This window comes from Danio rerio, chromosome 12, assembly GCF_049306965.1.
Source record: "Danio rerio strain Tuebingen ecotype United States chromosome 12, GRCz12tu, whole genome shotgun sequence".
NCBI classification, from domain to species: domain Eukaryota; kingdom Metazoa; phylum Chordata; class Actinopteri; order Cypriniformes; family Danionidae; genus Danio; species Danio rerio.
Window position 1 is genome coordinate 14,872,496 of NC_133187.1, and position 14,423 is coordinate 14,886,918.

The following is a 14,423-nucleotide window of genomic DNA, read 5'->3' on the forward strand; positions in this document are numbered from 1 at the left end:
AGGCCCTGCAAATCACAAAAACACACATACAAACAGGTCCCACATGGGACCTAACATCCCCCCCCCCCCCTAAAAAAAGAAAAAAATATATAAATCCCACAAATACCAATAATTTCTCTTCAATGCTCAAATAATCTTTTCCTTTTTTTTTTCTTCTCTAAACTTTAAAACACTAGTACTGCTAACAAAATTTTTCTTAGGATGAAACCGTATTAAGTAAAGCTACAGTTTGGCATACTCCTGCCCCATCTTTTCTCCCCCAGCAAACTGGATCCTGAAAGCATTTAAGGAAAAGGAAAGACACAAGACTACCACCAAACAAGAAACTTACCCACTCAGTCACATCACTCAGAATGAGCTCGAGACAAACAGTCAGCAAACACATTGTCCGTACCCCTTATGTGTTTAATTAACAAATTATAGGGTTGTAAAAACAAAACCCACCGCATCAATCTCTGACTGGGACTTTTCAGTGTATGTAGAAAAATTAACGGATTATGATCTGAAAAAACAACAACTTGAGAACCACCTCCCACATAAACTTCAAAATATTGGAGTGCCCATATTAAAGCAAGTGTCTCTTTCTCAATAACAGAGTAGTTTACCTGATAGGAGTTAAGATTCCTTGAGAAATAACAAACTGGGTGGTCCACACCATCCAACCCAGTTTGCAAAAGAACTGCACCTGCCCCAATCTAACTCGCATCTACCTGAATCATAAATGGCTTGTCAAACTGCGGTGCAACATGAACTGGATTTGAGGAAAGCAGAAGTTTAACATTGTTAAATGCTTGCTGGCAACCAGAGGACCAAACGAATGAAACAGACGCTTTTAATAAAATAGTTAATGGGGCTACTACAGAAGAAAAGTTTGGGCAAAACCCTCTATAATAGCCCGCCATTCCCAAAAAACGCATTAAATCCTTTTTTGTAGATGGGACGGGTAACCCCTCAATTGCCCGCACCTTTTTTTTCAAGGGACGCACGTAACCATGTCCGACTTCCCTTCCCAAATAGAACACAGTAGCCTTGGCAAACTCGCATTTTGCCAAATTTACTGTGACTTTCGCCTCTAATAACCACGAGAATAAAGCACGAACACGCTCCAGATGTTGTTCCCATGTATCGCTACAAACAACTACGTCGTCTAAATAGACTGCACAACCCGAAAGTCCTGACACAACACAATTCATTAATCTTTGAAACGTTGCCGGAGCGTTTTGCAGTCCGAAGCTCATTACAGAATAGGAATATAATCCGGAAGAAGTCACAAATACAGTGATCTCTTGCGCTCGAGGTGTTAATGGAATTTGATAATAACCCTTTAACAGGTCGAATTTACTTACGAATTTAGCAGCCCCTTCTTGATCCACGCAGTCTTCGACTCTGGGAAGTGGAAAAGTATCAGGTTTAGTGATCTTATTTATCTTTCGATAATCTGTACAAAATCGATTTGAATTATCAGATTTTTTTTTTCCAATAAACAAGGAGAAGCCCAACTAGAACAAGATGGTTTTGCCAAGTTATTATCAAGCAAATACTGAACTTCAATAACATATAAACAACACATACATTTTAGAAAGGTTTTTATTTTTAATTAGCCATCAACAGAACCCAAAATATAGCCTACACACCATAACGATTTACCATGCGGGAACAATTGTGCGTTTAGAAGATAAATACAGCAAGATTTATAAATATCAACAGGATATTTTATTGTCAATTTGTGCAAAAAAAACTTTGCACTATTAATACAATGTGCTGCAACATCGCTAGTATATTGTTTATTGATTTTCGCTTGAATTGTTTATTTATTTATTCATTTTTGCCTCCGTTTTCATTTGGTTTATTCGATGCCTTCATTATATCTGGAAACGAGGAATTTACATTCACTTTAATGTTAGTTGGAGTTTTTAAATAAAACGCCAACAGTAAATGATGTAAATAAATAATAACATTTACAGCTCTATTAGGCTATATAAGATTTGGTTTCAAGAACCTTATAATAACAGTAAATTCAGTAGATTAGCTACTTAATAAAATGCCAAAACTTAAAATGCAGAGACATACTGTAAAGCAAGTTCAAATAACCTTACAGGAGATCAAGGTGGAGATTATTATTTTAGACACATCAAGAAAATTACTGCTAACGATCTCCTGTATTTTTCCTGTACTTAAATTAGTTTATTTTATTGTGCAGTTTTATTGTCATTTTAATATTTCTTAATTCTTGTGCACTACAAAATGTATTCAATTGTATTAATATTTAATACTTGTGCAATCAATACAGGTTTTTATTTTGTCCTTTATTTAAATATTTTCGATGTATGCTGTTTGCATCTTTATTCAAAGATTAAACTCAGTGCTACACTTTGCGTTTACATAGTAGCATGCATTTGCTGTCATATCAATACAAATGGATGTAATAACGTTAAGAAATGTGAAGGTTTTATTTAATGAAGATTCAATCGCGCCAGCTCCGGTCGCAGCGCATAACCTACTCGCGGCGTCGCGGGCTGATTCCGGCTCGCATGCGGCAGCGCCGGCTCGCTCAGCCGCCGCATCTGGCTCAATTGACTTGGGCTGGAATCGGACAGTGGGTCCAGGTATCCGGAGTAGGTCCAGCAGAGGTAGTCAGTCTGAGAGGTAAGTCTCCGGCAGGCGAGAATCTAACCGGAACTGACCCGAGTGTATTTTGCTATCTGGGTGGCTAGGCGTGTATAAGCAAACTAAAAAAGCCCGAAAAAAAGCCCTGACCTTAGCGAATAAACAGTGTTCCACCAGGATCATGTATGTCAGAAACTATAGTTTACTGCTGAACTCATTTTGGCATGATAAAATAACACAGAAATCGAATAATAACACTTCAGTCTCCTGCCGAAGCTCAGACGGTCTGCTTTGAGAAGCTGCCAATCACAGCTGTCAATCACGATGACATGCTCAGCATTAAATTACTGCTAAAAACAAACTTTTTACAAAAATGAAGATCTGCACCTATTTCAGCACAATAATCAGTACCTTAATCGACCAGAACCATCTTTCGGGACATTTTATTGCAAGTGTAATGAATTTTTTTATTTGTGCTCAAGTCTCCTTCATTAACACGGAGGAGGCGGGCTTTATGACTTGTACTGCAGCCAGCCCCCAGGGGGCGATCAAACGGCCGAGACCTTCACTCAAACGCAGGCTTGCGGCACACTTGGTTCTACGTCACAATCACACCCCCACAAGAGCAAGCTTCTGATTGGTTAACGTGGCGCGAATGTACGCGTACGCTAAAGTTTAGATTTTCGAAATCTGTTTATAAATATTAGTGCTGGAGGATGTGATTAAACTCAGGGCAGCTCTGACTGTACGAACCTCTCTGTCCCAGGTTTTGAGGAGATTGGTTGTGTGTCTGAACAGCGCTATAATAAAGCTCTTCTGGTTCAGGCAAGTTTGAAGCAGGCTCTATCTACTCTGCAGTCCATCCATCTCTCCGCTGCTCGCTGGAGGGATAAACTGGGAGGTGTGACCATTAGCAAGACAAAGAGTTCCATTCTGAAGTAAGATATATATGACTAAATAAAGGTTTTTGCTTTTAATTGTCCACATAAAATTATAGTGTGTTTTCCAGTTTAATCAACGACAATACCTGAATGTGCCTATTTCTATTTCAGTGGAGTGGAGGTCTTGCAGTATAAAGATGTTACTTTTCAGATGTTGGCATCTTCCTTCCAAGAACTATTTGGCCCCCATCTAGAGATTTCAGAGAGATTGAAAGTTGAAGGTAATATAATATTCATTCATTCATTTTCAGAGGTCGCCACCATACCTGTCAACCCTCCCGTTTTTCCTGGGATTCTCCCATATTTTACAGTTCTATCCCGCTATCATACCGTAAAGTTATTTTCCCATATTTCTCCCATTTCTCCCGTATTTTCAGTCTTTCTCTGAACAGCTGAGCCTCACTATATGCAACCTATACTGCCGAACCACCATGGGTTGCCCCTTGTTCCTAAATGAGAGTCTGTTCTGTGCTTTCGCTTTGTTTAGGAATGAAAACATGAAAACACTGATAAATAAATATTAAAAATGGCACGATTACCTTTTTATGGTGGGCAAATCTCTTATTTCCACATCCCAATGTTGACAGGTATGGTCTCCACAGTGGAATGAACCTCCAATTACTGGGAAGCACATATGCAAACTGTTGTAATTCCTACAGCGTTCACCTGATTTGGATGTAAACCTTACAATTAAAGCTGACAGTCTGCATTTAAAGCATATCTTGTTCATTTAATTTCAAATCAATTGTGTTAGTATTGTGGAGATATATATACAGTATATATATATATATACATACAGTGGTTAAGGAAAGTATTCAGACCCCCTTAAATTTTTCACTCTGCAATAACTTTGTTATATTGCAGCCATTTGCTAAAATAATGTAAGTTCTTCTTTTCATTAATGTACACAGCACCCCACATTGACAGAAAAACACAAAATTGTTGATATTGTTGCAGATTTATTAAAAAAGAAGAACTTGAATATCACATGGTCCCAAGCATTCAGACCTTTTGCTGAGTATTTAGTTGAAGCACCCTTTGGCTCTATTACAATCATGAGACTTTTTGGGAAAGATGCAACAAGTTTTTCACACCTAGATTTGGGAATCCTTTGTCATTCCTTTTTGCAGATCCTCTTCAGTTCTGTCAGGTTGGATGGTAAATGTTGGTGGACAGCCATTTTTAGGTTTCTCTGGAGATGCTTTATTGGGTTTTAGTGAGGGTTCTGGCTGGGTAATTCAAGAACAGTCACAGATTTATTGTGAAGCCACCTTGTTATTATAACTGTGTGTTTAGGGTCATTGTATTGTTTGATGGTAATCTAGACCAGTGTTTGGAGTAATGCGTAACAAAAGTAATGTATTACAGTAATGTATTACATTTTCCTGTAACGCAGTAGTGTAAGGCATTACTAATAAATTTTCAGTAATATTTTACTCGGTACATGTTCAGTAACGCGTGCGTTACAACTAACATTTTGCCCGCAAGACATTAATAAAAAATACAGCAGTTCTATCTCTTGTTTGTGGTGAGTGAACATACGCGTGTACTGTCATTATCTTCCTCTGGCTATGGGACCTTTTTACTTTGAACGCGGAATGATTTCAGCCTCTGAGCTTGAGGTCCGGGGCTATTGACTGGCTATTAAAAAGTGGCAAATAGATGAAAATGGCAGGAGACAGTACATTTGCGTGATGGACGTAAGTGCATATGGTGACAAATGTCGTAAGCTCATTCATGTTATACAAGTGAATGAACGTGCCGGTTTCCACTGTGGACAAAACTCCGCGTGCACTCAACACTGGCTGGGCTGCTCAGTGCTCACGTACGAATGATCTGCTCTCGCTCCGTCAGATGATTCAGACTCACAATCTGTGCCTTGTGTTTCATCTTCCTTTGGTGCTTTTGCTCTCCAGAGATCCTTCTGTTTAATTGTTATCCCAAGAATATTTATACGGTTTATGTATTGCTACACTACATACAGGTTAAGGTAAATTCTATAATAAACAGTAGTGTTTCTGAGTGTTAGGTAAACAGCTTATGTGTTAGGCTAGTATTATTTACAACTTGTTAATGAATGCTTCAGCATACTGTAGTATTAAGAATAGTGAACTCATAAAAAGAAATAGTAAGTGTAGTTTTACTTCAGTAAAGTGTGGTGAATTGTATTTTAATATTACAGCATTGCATTATAAACTACAGCACTGGGTCATTTTTTAAATTACACTTGTTACACTTACACTTTATATCACACAGCCAAAAATGTTATGGTTTATTAGATTAAAAATGTAATATGTAAGTCTATTTTAGTATTTTGGTTATTGTTAATTATTAATAAATAGTGCACCAATATAAATCATATCAAAAAGCACAAAAGGAATAGGGAACACAAGACACAAATTGTGAGTCTGCATATAATCTCACTAAGCGTGCAGTGTACTCAGAGCGCGCAAGAACATTTGTGCGTGAGCAGTGCATATTTGAGAGAGTGTGAGAATTTGTGCGCGAGCAGCAAATGTGAGAGCTCGCAAGCAGTTTTGGCTACAGAGGAAATTGGTGCACGAACATTATATTGAGAGAGCTGTTCATCATGTTCACTTTGTGCATGACAGTTTTGTGTTGTGAACCACTTGAATGTAAAGTAAATACAATAATGGCAACAATAAGAAAAGAAAAAAATCTGCATCTTGTCATGGCATTGGAGTTTACATATAGGCCTGTTGTGTCTAATATGAATATAGTCAAGCTATTCACAGATATTGCCAGACAATCACTTCTGCTACATCTTATCGCTTTCTACTGGATATAAAATGCTCTGCAGAACATTTGGTCATTTTAGAATGTTAAGTTCTAATTATGTAGTCATTTTGGTGGAAGTACCTAAAAAGTAATATAAGAGTAATGTAACATTACAATTCTGAGACAGTAATATTGTAATGTAAAGGATTACTTTTAAATAACAGTAACAAGTATTCTGTAATGTATTACAGTTTGGAAATAACTTGCACAACACTGATCAAGACAGTCTGAGGGTCCTAAGCATTTTGGACAAGGTTTTCATCCAGGATATCTCTGTACTTGTCCGCATTCATCTTTTCCTCAATTGCAACCAGTCTTCCTGTTCCTGCACATGAAAAACACTCCTACAGCATGATGCCCCCACCATGCTTCACTGTTGTGACTGTACCCAGATAGCATACAAATGTGGGCCACTTTAGGCAGTTATGCAGCACTGGTGTGGTATTCCTTCCACCCAGATAAAATAAATGTGAGCCTGAAGTGGCCCATCTGTGCAATGGCAAAGGGGGGCCAAAAATTTAAATTCATATATTGGCTATTTAAGGCAATGATTTGGCACTTATGGCAAAATGTTATCTGAATGGGAGCCAAATGTGGCCCATGTGGATAATGCTTAATTTTGCCCAAATGCTAGAGGAAAAATGTGGGACACAGTTGGTAAAAATGAGGCATTAATCATTTAAGGGTAATCTGGGTCTAAACCTAAAGTGGCTCACACGTATAGGTGCAAATGTGGCCCAGTTATCTTAAGACATATGTGTGCCACTTTTGACAAATATTTTGCACAGTAAGCTCTGGCTATTACAGCTGTGAGGAAATGTGGCCCAGAGAAAAAATAGTAAATGTGACCCAGCTATTTTCGAACATATGTAGGCCACTTTTGAAAAATATTCGGAACAGTAAACTCTGGCTAATGCCGCCATTAGCCTATAGTGGCCTAGAGAAGATATGGCCAGTTATCCTAAAATAAATGTGGGCCACTTTTGGCAGATATTTGTTACAGTTAGCTCTAGCTAACGTGGCTGTGAGCCTAAAGTATTCCAGATTAGATATGGCAAATGTGGCCCAGTTATCTTAAAACATATGTGGACCACATAGACTAAAGTCACCATTATGGAGAAAAGTGTTTGCTTCAGTTGGGCTCATAGCCCTGAACTTCCAAGTATAAATTTAATTTTGGGTTGCTGTAACTTTTAAGAACTTTGCTTGAAAAGTTTATTCATTACAACAAACAAGCCAAGTCAAAAAATTATAATAATAAATAAATAAATAAAGAATAAATAAAAACAATAAAATTAAGTGAGGCACAACCTGTGATGAAATAATATAATCCACTGATGTTAACCGATGTTTAAGAACAGAATTATGGAGGTTTATAAGCTAAGACAATTCTATGATTCAACTTATGCTCACAGAGACATCAATAATCAGTGTATGAACCTCAACAATGGTGACAATTAACAAAATGAACAAAACTCACAAACATCACAAACAGGATACTAAAAGTGACAAAATCAACAACGTCAACATAAACAGCAGAATCAAAAGCAAATAATAAAAACTGTAGCTTCAATAGGCTATATAAATTATTCATTATATCATAGTACCTAAGTGATGCTACAACTATAATGCAGTACAACTAATGCAGTGGTACTGGAGGACTACAACCACTATTAAGCAGTACTGCTACTGCAATACAACTGCAGTACAACTACTGCTTTTACTGCCCGGTGAAAAATGGTTTCTAAATGAGGTTTCAGTAATTCAGTTGTATTGCTGAAGTACCACCACAATATATTGTATTGCACTTTTTAGAAGTATAACTAACTACAGAAATACATCTACAATACAGCAATGCATAATAAAACTAAAGTGCACTTTTAATACTTATCTACCTTAGTGCAGTACATTATACAGCATATCACTATATTTCCCCTATCAGTTTATTTAATGTTACCTTAGTGTACTGCAGATTTTACTGCTGTTGAATTTTATTGCAGTTTTATTATACTCATTATACTTCAATTTTGCAGTTGCATTGAAATGTTGCCACATTTATCCTTGTAGTCTACTGCTGCTGTACTGTACAGTTCACTGCAGTTATTTTTTATTATTCATTTTTGCAAATGTGGCGGGGGCCCGTACTTTACTAAAATATAATAAAATACAGATGGACTTTCTCAATGCCCACAACAAAAAATACTTTCCAAACAAATGGAAGTATCAAGCAGAGTGGTTTACAAATAATCTTTTATTAGACATTTAAATAGTAAAAAAAAAATTGTATTCATATAAAACATGCAATCACTTACAATGAGTAACAAAAACAATATGATTCGGTTTTGTATAGTAGTTGTCAGTGGCCAGATAAATCACACTTAATATTACTCAGGATATACAATTGGGAAAGTAAAGAAAATAAAAAAAAAACACTCCAAGTAAACAACCACCCCGCATAACAAATAAAGCCAAAAGAAAACAACCCTCTACATATTAAATTATCCTTCCTGTTAATATATAAATTGAGGATGAACAAAAACAGCACCCATTAACAATTTACAAAAACAAAATACAAATCCACCAGATATAGTTAGATCAAAACACGCACAAACACTCACAAATGCGCCAACATCAGAGGAATAATACACCCTCACACCGCACACACACAACCACACACTCTGCCTTGATGCAACCGGGTCACACACAGTCAGGTGCCTGAGAAAAAAAAGCGAATCGCTTCCCTGTAGCACAATCGGGTTGCCAGACAGCAGCAAAAGAGCAATGGGCAATCTCTATAAAACAACCGTTCAATAATTATTATTCGCACGTAAAGTTTAAAATCACATTTCTAAATAAAAACACTTGCAAACTCTCAAATGAAAACTTACCCGCAGTACAGTTGACTGGCTCTTAACACAATTGGTGGGTAATCCACCGATCACACATGGATATTGCTAAAAGAATAATTTACTAATAATTAACCGCACTAAAATCACTAAATAACTGGAGACATAAACAAAAACATACCATGTCACACGCTGATGCAATTGCACTTCCTCAGGCCTATGAAGTAGAAGGAGAATTAGAGAAGAAATCCAACCTTATACAGTTTTCTATAAATACTGCAGGCTTAATGCTTAACGCTCAATGTTTAATGCACATCAAAAGTTAGGACGCAATCAACACACCGTCACTTTTCCATGCCAGAGAGAAACTGAAGCAAAGGGAAACCTCTGCACTTTTAAAGGGTCTGTGAGCTTAATTTCTAACTCCATTTACCTACATATAATGGGAAACCCCTCCTCTTTGGGGATCACCCCATTACAAACATACAATAAGAAACCCCTGCCTTTTGGGGGTCACCCCATTACACAAATAAAATCTTAAAATTCTAATTAGAAAATTACTTGTATCCAAAAAACATCTCTGAAAACAGTACAAAATATTCTTGCAGGATGTTAAAGAATAAACCATTTGAAACACAAGTGCAGTACAGTTCTTACCACACCATTAGCATATTAGACTACAGCAGCACAAGTGCAGTAAAGACGGAGTTTACTTGTTTTTACTCCAGTCTGCTGCAACTTATACTGCTGATGAACTTTATTATGCTGTTTTTAAATTGTGTTTATGCTTCATTGTATTGCAATTGGTCTTAATTTTACTGCAGTTATACTTCTATATACTGCTGTTTTACTGCAGTTTTACTTCAGTTTACTGCAGTAATTTTTTGTAAGGGAGGTCTCTTTTGGGCCACACTGCCATAAAATGCACACTGCACTCCTGGATCAAAACAAATGCAAGCGCAGGTTGCCAGATTGAGTACAGAAGTGAGTGATTTAAACCCTGTTTTAAATAAAAGCAATGACACGATAGAATTAATATTTTCCATATTAAAAGGAGTTTTTGTTCTAACCAACACCTTGAATTAATATATTAAAAAATGTCTTCTATTTTCACAGGTTACCAACAGAAACTATAACAATAATCACCTCAAGTATATCTCATCTCTTTACTTAGTGTTAAATGCTAACAATGTAAGTTTGAATGCCATTTTACTTGATATGTATTGCCATAAACTGAAAGAAGCAGCTGATAGTTCACATCAGTTCTTGAACAAAATAAACCATTTGAAATTAAACTTTAGAACTAAACACATACAAGTGATTCAGCTTGTACAATAATGTTAAAGAAGGTTAATATGTATTAAATAGATTATAAACCATACCATTTCGTAAGTGAGTACATTTTCTGTGCTCCTGAATGGCTGCATTTAAATTTCTGTCGTGTTTCATCTGATGCAAACAGCCAATTTGCTTATCACTGCGTATCTCATCACAGAGCGTGTTGTTAGGGCACACGGTTACAATGTAATCATCAATGTTAAAACCTATAATAACCCGATGTGGAACTGAATCTGCATCTTATTTCAGAAACTCCTAATGTCCACCGGGGATTGGATTTCAGTCACAGACGCCTGCTTTGAGAGCCTTTCTGAATGAATGAATATAATAACCAATTTTTTACCTACGCAACCCGGGGTGCTGAAATATAATTGGCTAAACTGGCATTGGACAAGTTAAGTGCAGCAGATTTTTTTGTAACCTTGGCCAGATCTGTGCCTTGCCACAATTCTGTCTCTGGGCTCTTCATGTAGTTCCATTGACCTCATGATTTTAATTTGCTTTGACATGAATTGTAAGCTGTAAGGCCTTATAAAGATAAGTGTGTGGTTTTCCTAATCAAGTCCAATCAGTATAATCAAACACAGCTAGACTCAAATGAAGGTGTAGAACCATCTCAAGGATGATCAGAAGAAATATACAGCATCTGAGTTAAATATATGAATGTCCCAGCAAAGGGTCTGAATATTTAGGTCCTTGTGATTTCTCAGTTTTTTATTAAATCTGAAAAAATGTCAACAGTTTTGTGTTTCTCTGTCAGTTTGGGGTGCTATGTGTACATTAATAAGGGGAAAAGAGTGAAAAATGTAAGGAAAAATGTAAAACATAACAAAAAATAAATAAATGAAATAAATAAAAGTATACATACACACATACGTATATATATATATATATATATATATATATATATATATATATATATATATATATATATATATATATATATATATATATATATATATATATATATATATATATATATATGTTTATATACACGTAGAAAAGCATTAATGCACCCTGGTAACTTGGCCATTTGTTTTCTGTAGCTCTATACCATCCACACTGTGAGAAGCAGAGAAGAGAGATGGAGAAAATGCAAACAGAGGAAAGTTTGTCATTGCCAAATGACATTGACTATCTGGCTCTACCCATCTCGCTTTCTCAGGAGGTCCGAGAGATTCTGGACAGAGTGCGACCAAGCACAGTAAGACTTGCACCTTTAAGGGTGAAGTGCAAAATTTCTATGACACTTTGTGGCACTAGATATTAATTCTTGTACAGACAAGAATCATAAAATTAAATTGCACTGGCAAAATTTATCAAATAACATGCTAGAAACTTTAAAAAGTTTAAACTTTTAATTTTAAGTATTTGAAAACCCTTGAAATAGCTGAGCAGTGCACTGATAAGAGTTGCACCCTTGAGGTGGTCTCCACTACATGGTTTGATTTAGCTTAGATTTTAATGAATGCTGTAAATAATTAAATTTAGTTTTTTGCTGCTAGTGTCACAGAAATCACTTCAGTTTTCATACTTTCTATTCTATGTATGACATGAAGTTGACAATGTCTGAAAGGTTTGTCACTAAACCTGTGTATTGAGGCCAAGTAAGTATTTGTAGTCACTGAAGCTATTGAAATATGAGCTGCTCAGCCACGTGAACATTGAGAGATTCTTTTTTTTCAAGTAGCATGCTGTATTGTCTTAACCTAGGATAAGGGATAATGTAAACAAAGACAGTTCTCGCAGAATAAGGCCAGACAGGCTTTTGTATTGGGCTGATAAGCCTGTCTGAATTTATTATGCAAAAACAACTTATTAAATGTACATTATCTTGCATATTACATGGCTACTTGCCACACAATTGAGCAATTTGGCAAAAAGCATTGATCTGAGCTTTAATAATTTACCAACTCGTCAAATTTTAAGGTTTCAGAAATAAGAGGGGCTTAATTCAGTCAACGTGAACTTACTAGGATTATTAGTCTGAAAAGTATTATCTGATTGTTAATTCTGATCGAAATGTTTCAAATCTGACTTCAAAGCTTTACACAGTACTGAATCTGGCCTTTTAAGAGCCTGAAGTGATATTTTCCCAGAACCAATTTTATAAAACTTCTGGCTTTAGTTTAATTAGAGTTGTAGCAAAGGGTGCTGCCTTTTATTTAATTGACCATAAAGTCCTGTAGACTCACTTGGAGACATCTGTTGGACCAACAAATGTTTTACCTTAGATTTTCAGCAGACAAATGTGCAACATGTTACAACTCCGATACAGTCACTGGATCTGATTGTATAGGAGTTATTTTATATTGTATTTGCAACAGTGACGTCCTTTGTTTTTATTGCTTTTTTTCAGCTGGGAGCTGCAGCCCGTCTGCCAGGAATTACTCCAGCAGCTATAGTTCATCTGTTCAACTACGTGCACAGAAACAAACACAGAAATCATATGTAAAGTTGTTGGAAAGTTGTTACAAATTAATAAAATAGTTGGAGTTCAGAACGATTTGAAATAAATTTCACAAGTTAGCTACATGAGTGGTAAAAACAACTTTATTTAAAAGAGCTATTGAATTCATATGTGCTATTTTATATGGGAGAGTAATTTGAGTGATTTCTTTGGCAGCTCTCTATAAATAATGCCTGGGTAATTCTACCTGTTCTACTAGTTTGATTTACTCTTGATGAAACTCTTCAATCCCTCTGAAAAAAGAAGTAACTGGCAACTTCCATTCTGGTTGAAGTTCTCCATGTAGTGCTTCCAGATAAACTGCAGTATTAAAGAATATCAGCTCAGAGGTAAATTGGACAGAAGAATGGAGGGGACACTGGAGGCAAGAAGAAAACCCAAAATAATTAATGTGAACTTCTAACCTCTAAACTCTTTGGATAAAATTTCAGCTGGACAATTCAAAACATGTTATATATTGAAATAACACATCACATATTGATAAATTAATATACAGGGCTTGACATTAACTTTTTTGATCACCAGCCACTGTGGCTAGTAGATTTCCAACATTACTAGTCACTTTCACTAGCCACACTTTTTTTGTTGGGAAATATATTTTATATGCATAAATTTGACTTTGAAATGCTAAGATGACTTGATTTAGATGATGTGTTATGTCCACAACATGCCTCCTCATTTATTTAACTTCTTTTGTGTGTTGTGTATTAGCTTGCTCAGTGTAAATTAGCTTGCTCAGTGCAATTAGTTTTTATTTCACATGACTTTTTATTGCTCAAAATTAAGCATTTACCAAATTTATTGACCACACCAAATAAGTATTTCTTAACCACAATGTTTTAATGTGTCAAAACTAAGGAAATATAGCTGTATAGGTGCACTTTTTAATTCAGCAAAACTTTAAAAACAAAAAAAAACATTAAATGAAAAAAGAAGTATGTATCTAAAATATGCACAGTAATCTGTGTAATCTTTTTTTATCTTGAGCTCTCGAAAACAGCAGAACTGTGGGTGCACGATCGTTGCTCTTTGTCAAAGGAAACCGATCGCACCAGTCGCTCTTCCTCCAGGATTCGGGCAAGTAAATGGGAGCGCGCGTGCTTTTTAACATTCGTGCGCATTACATCACCTGTGCACGCGAGTGATCATCCTCTCGTTCAGTATTTACCTTCTTTTTTTGCTGTTTTGCTCGCACGAACACAGTTATTCGTGCTGCTTCTCGATTCTAAGATCACATTTGCATGAATATCGGGCCATGCTTATTGTCGAACCCTGGTTAAGAAAACTACAATTTAAAAATGATTTCCAACCAGCCAAAGTGGCTTTTGGAGGTGTCTGTCTAACCTGCCAGAGCTGAAATCTACCCGCATTTGGCGGGTTGTCGGGTGTTAATTTAAAGCCCTGTTGATATATACACATTTG

The 14,423-nt window shown here is 36.2% G+C and overlaps 1 protein-coding gene across 10 annotated transcripts in view; it reads left to right on the forward strand.

Moving 5' to 3' along the window:
• Positions 1–13,187, forward strand: part of mto1 (mitochondrial tRNA translation optimization 1) — a 98,835-nt gene extending 85,648 nt beyond the window's left edge. For 9 of the 10 annotated variants that reach the window (XM_073917279.1, XM_073917282.1, XM_009306471.5 and 6 more), the window contains 4 exons: positions 3,374–3,545; positions 3,660–3,769; positions 11,578–11,735; positions 12,891–13,187. In XM_073917279.1, the coding sequence (XP_073773380.1) occupies positions 3,374–3,545; positions 3,660–3,769; positions 11,578–11,735; positions 12,891–12,986 (536 nt within the window). In that variant the 3' untranslated portion in view covers positions 12,987–13,187. 10 annotated transcript variants of the gene reach the window in all.
• Positions 13,188–14,423: the final 1,236 nt, after the last annotated feature.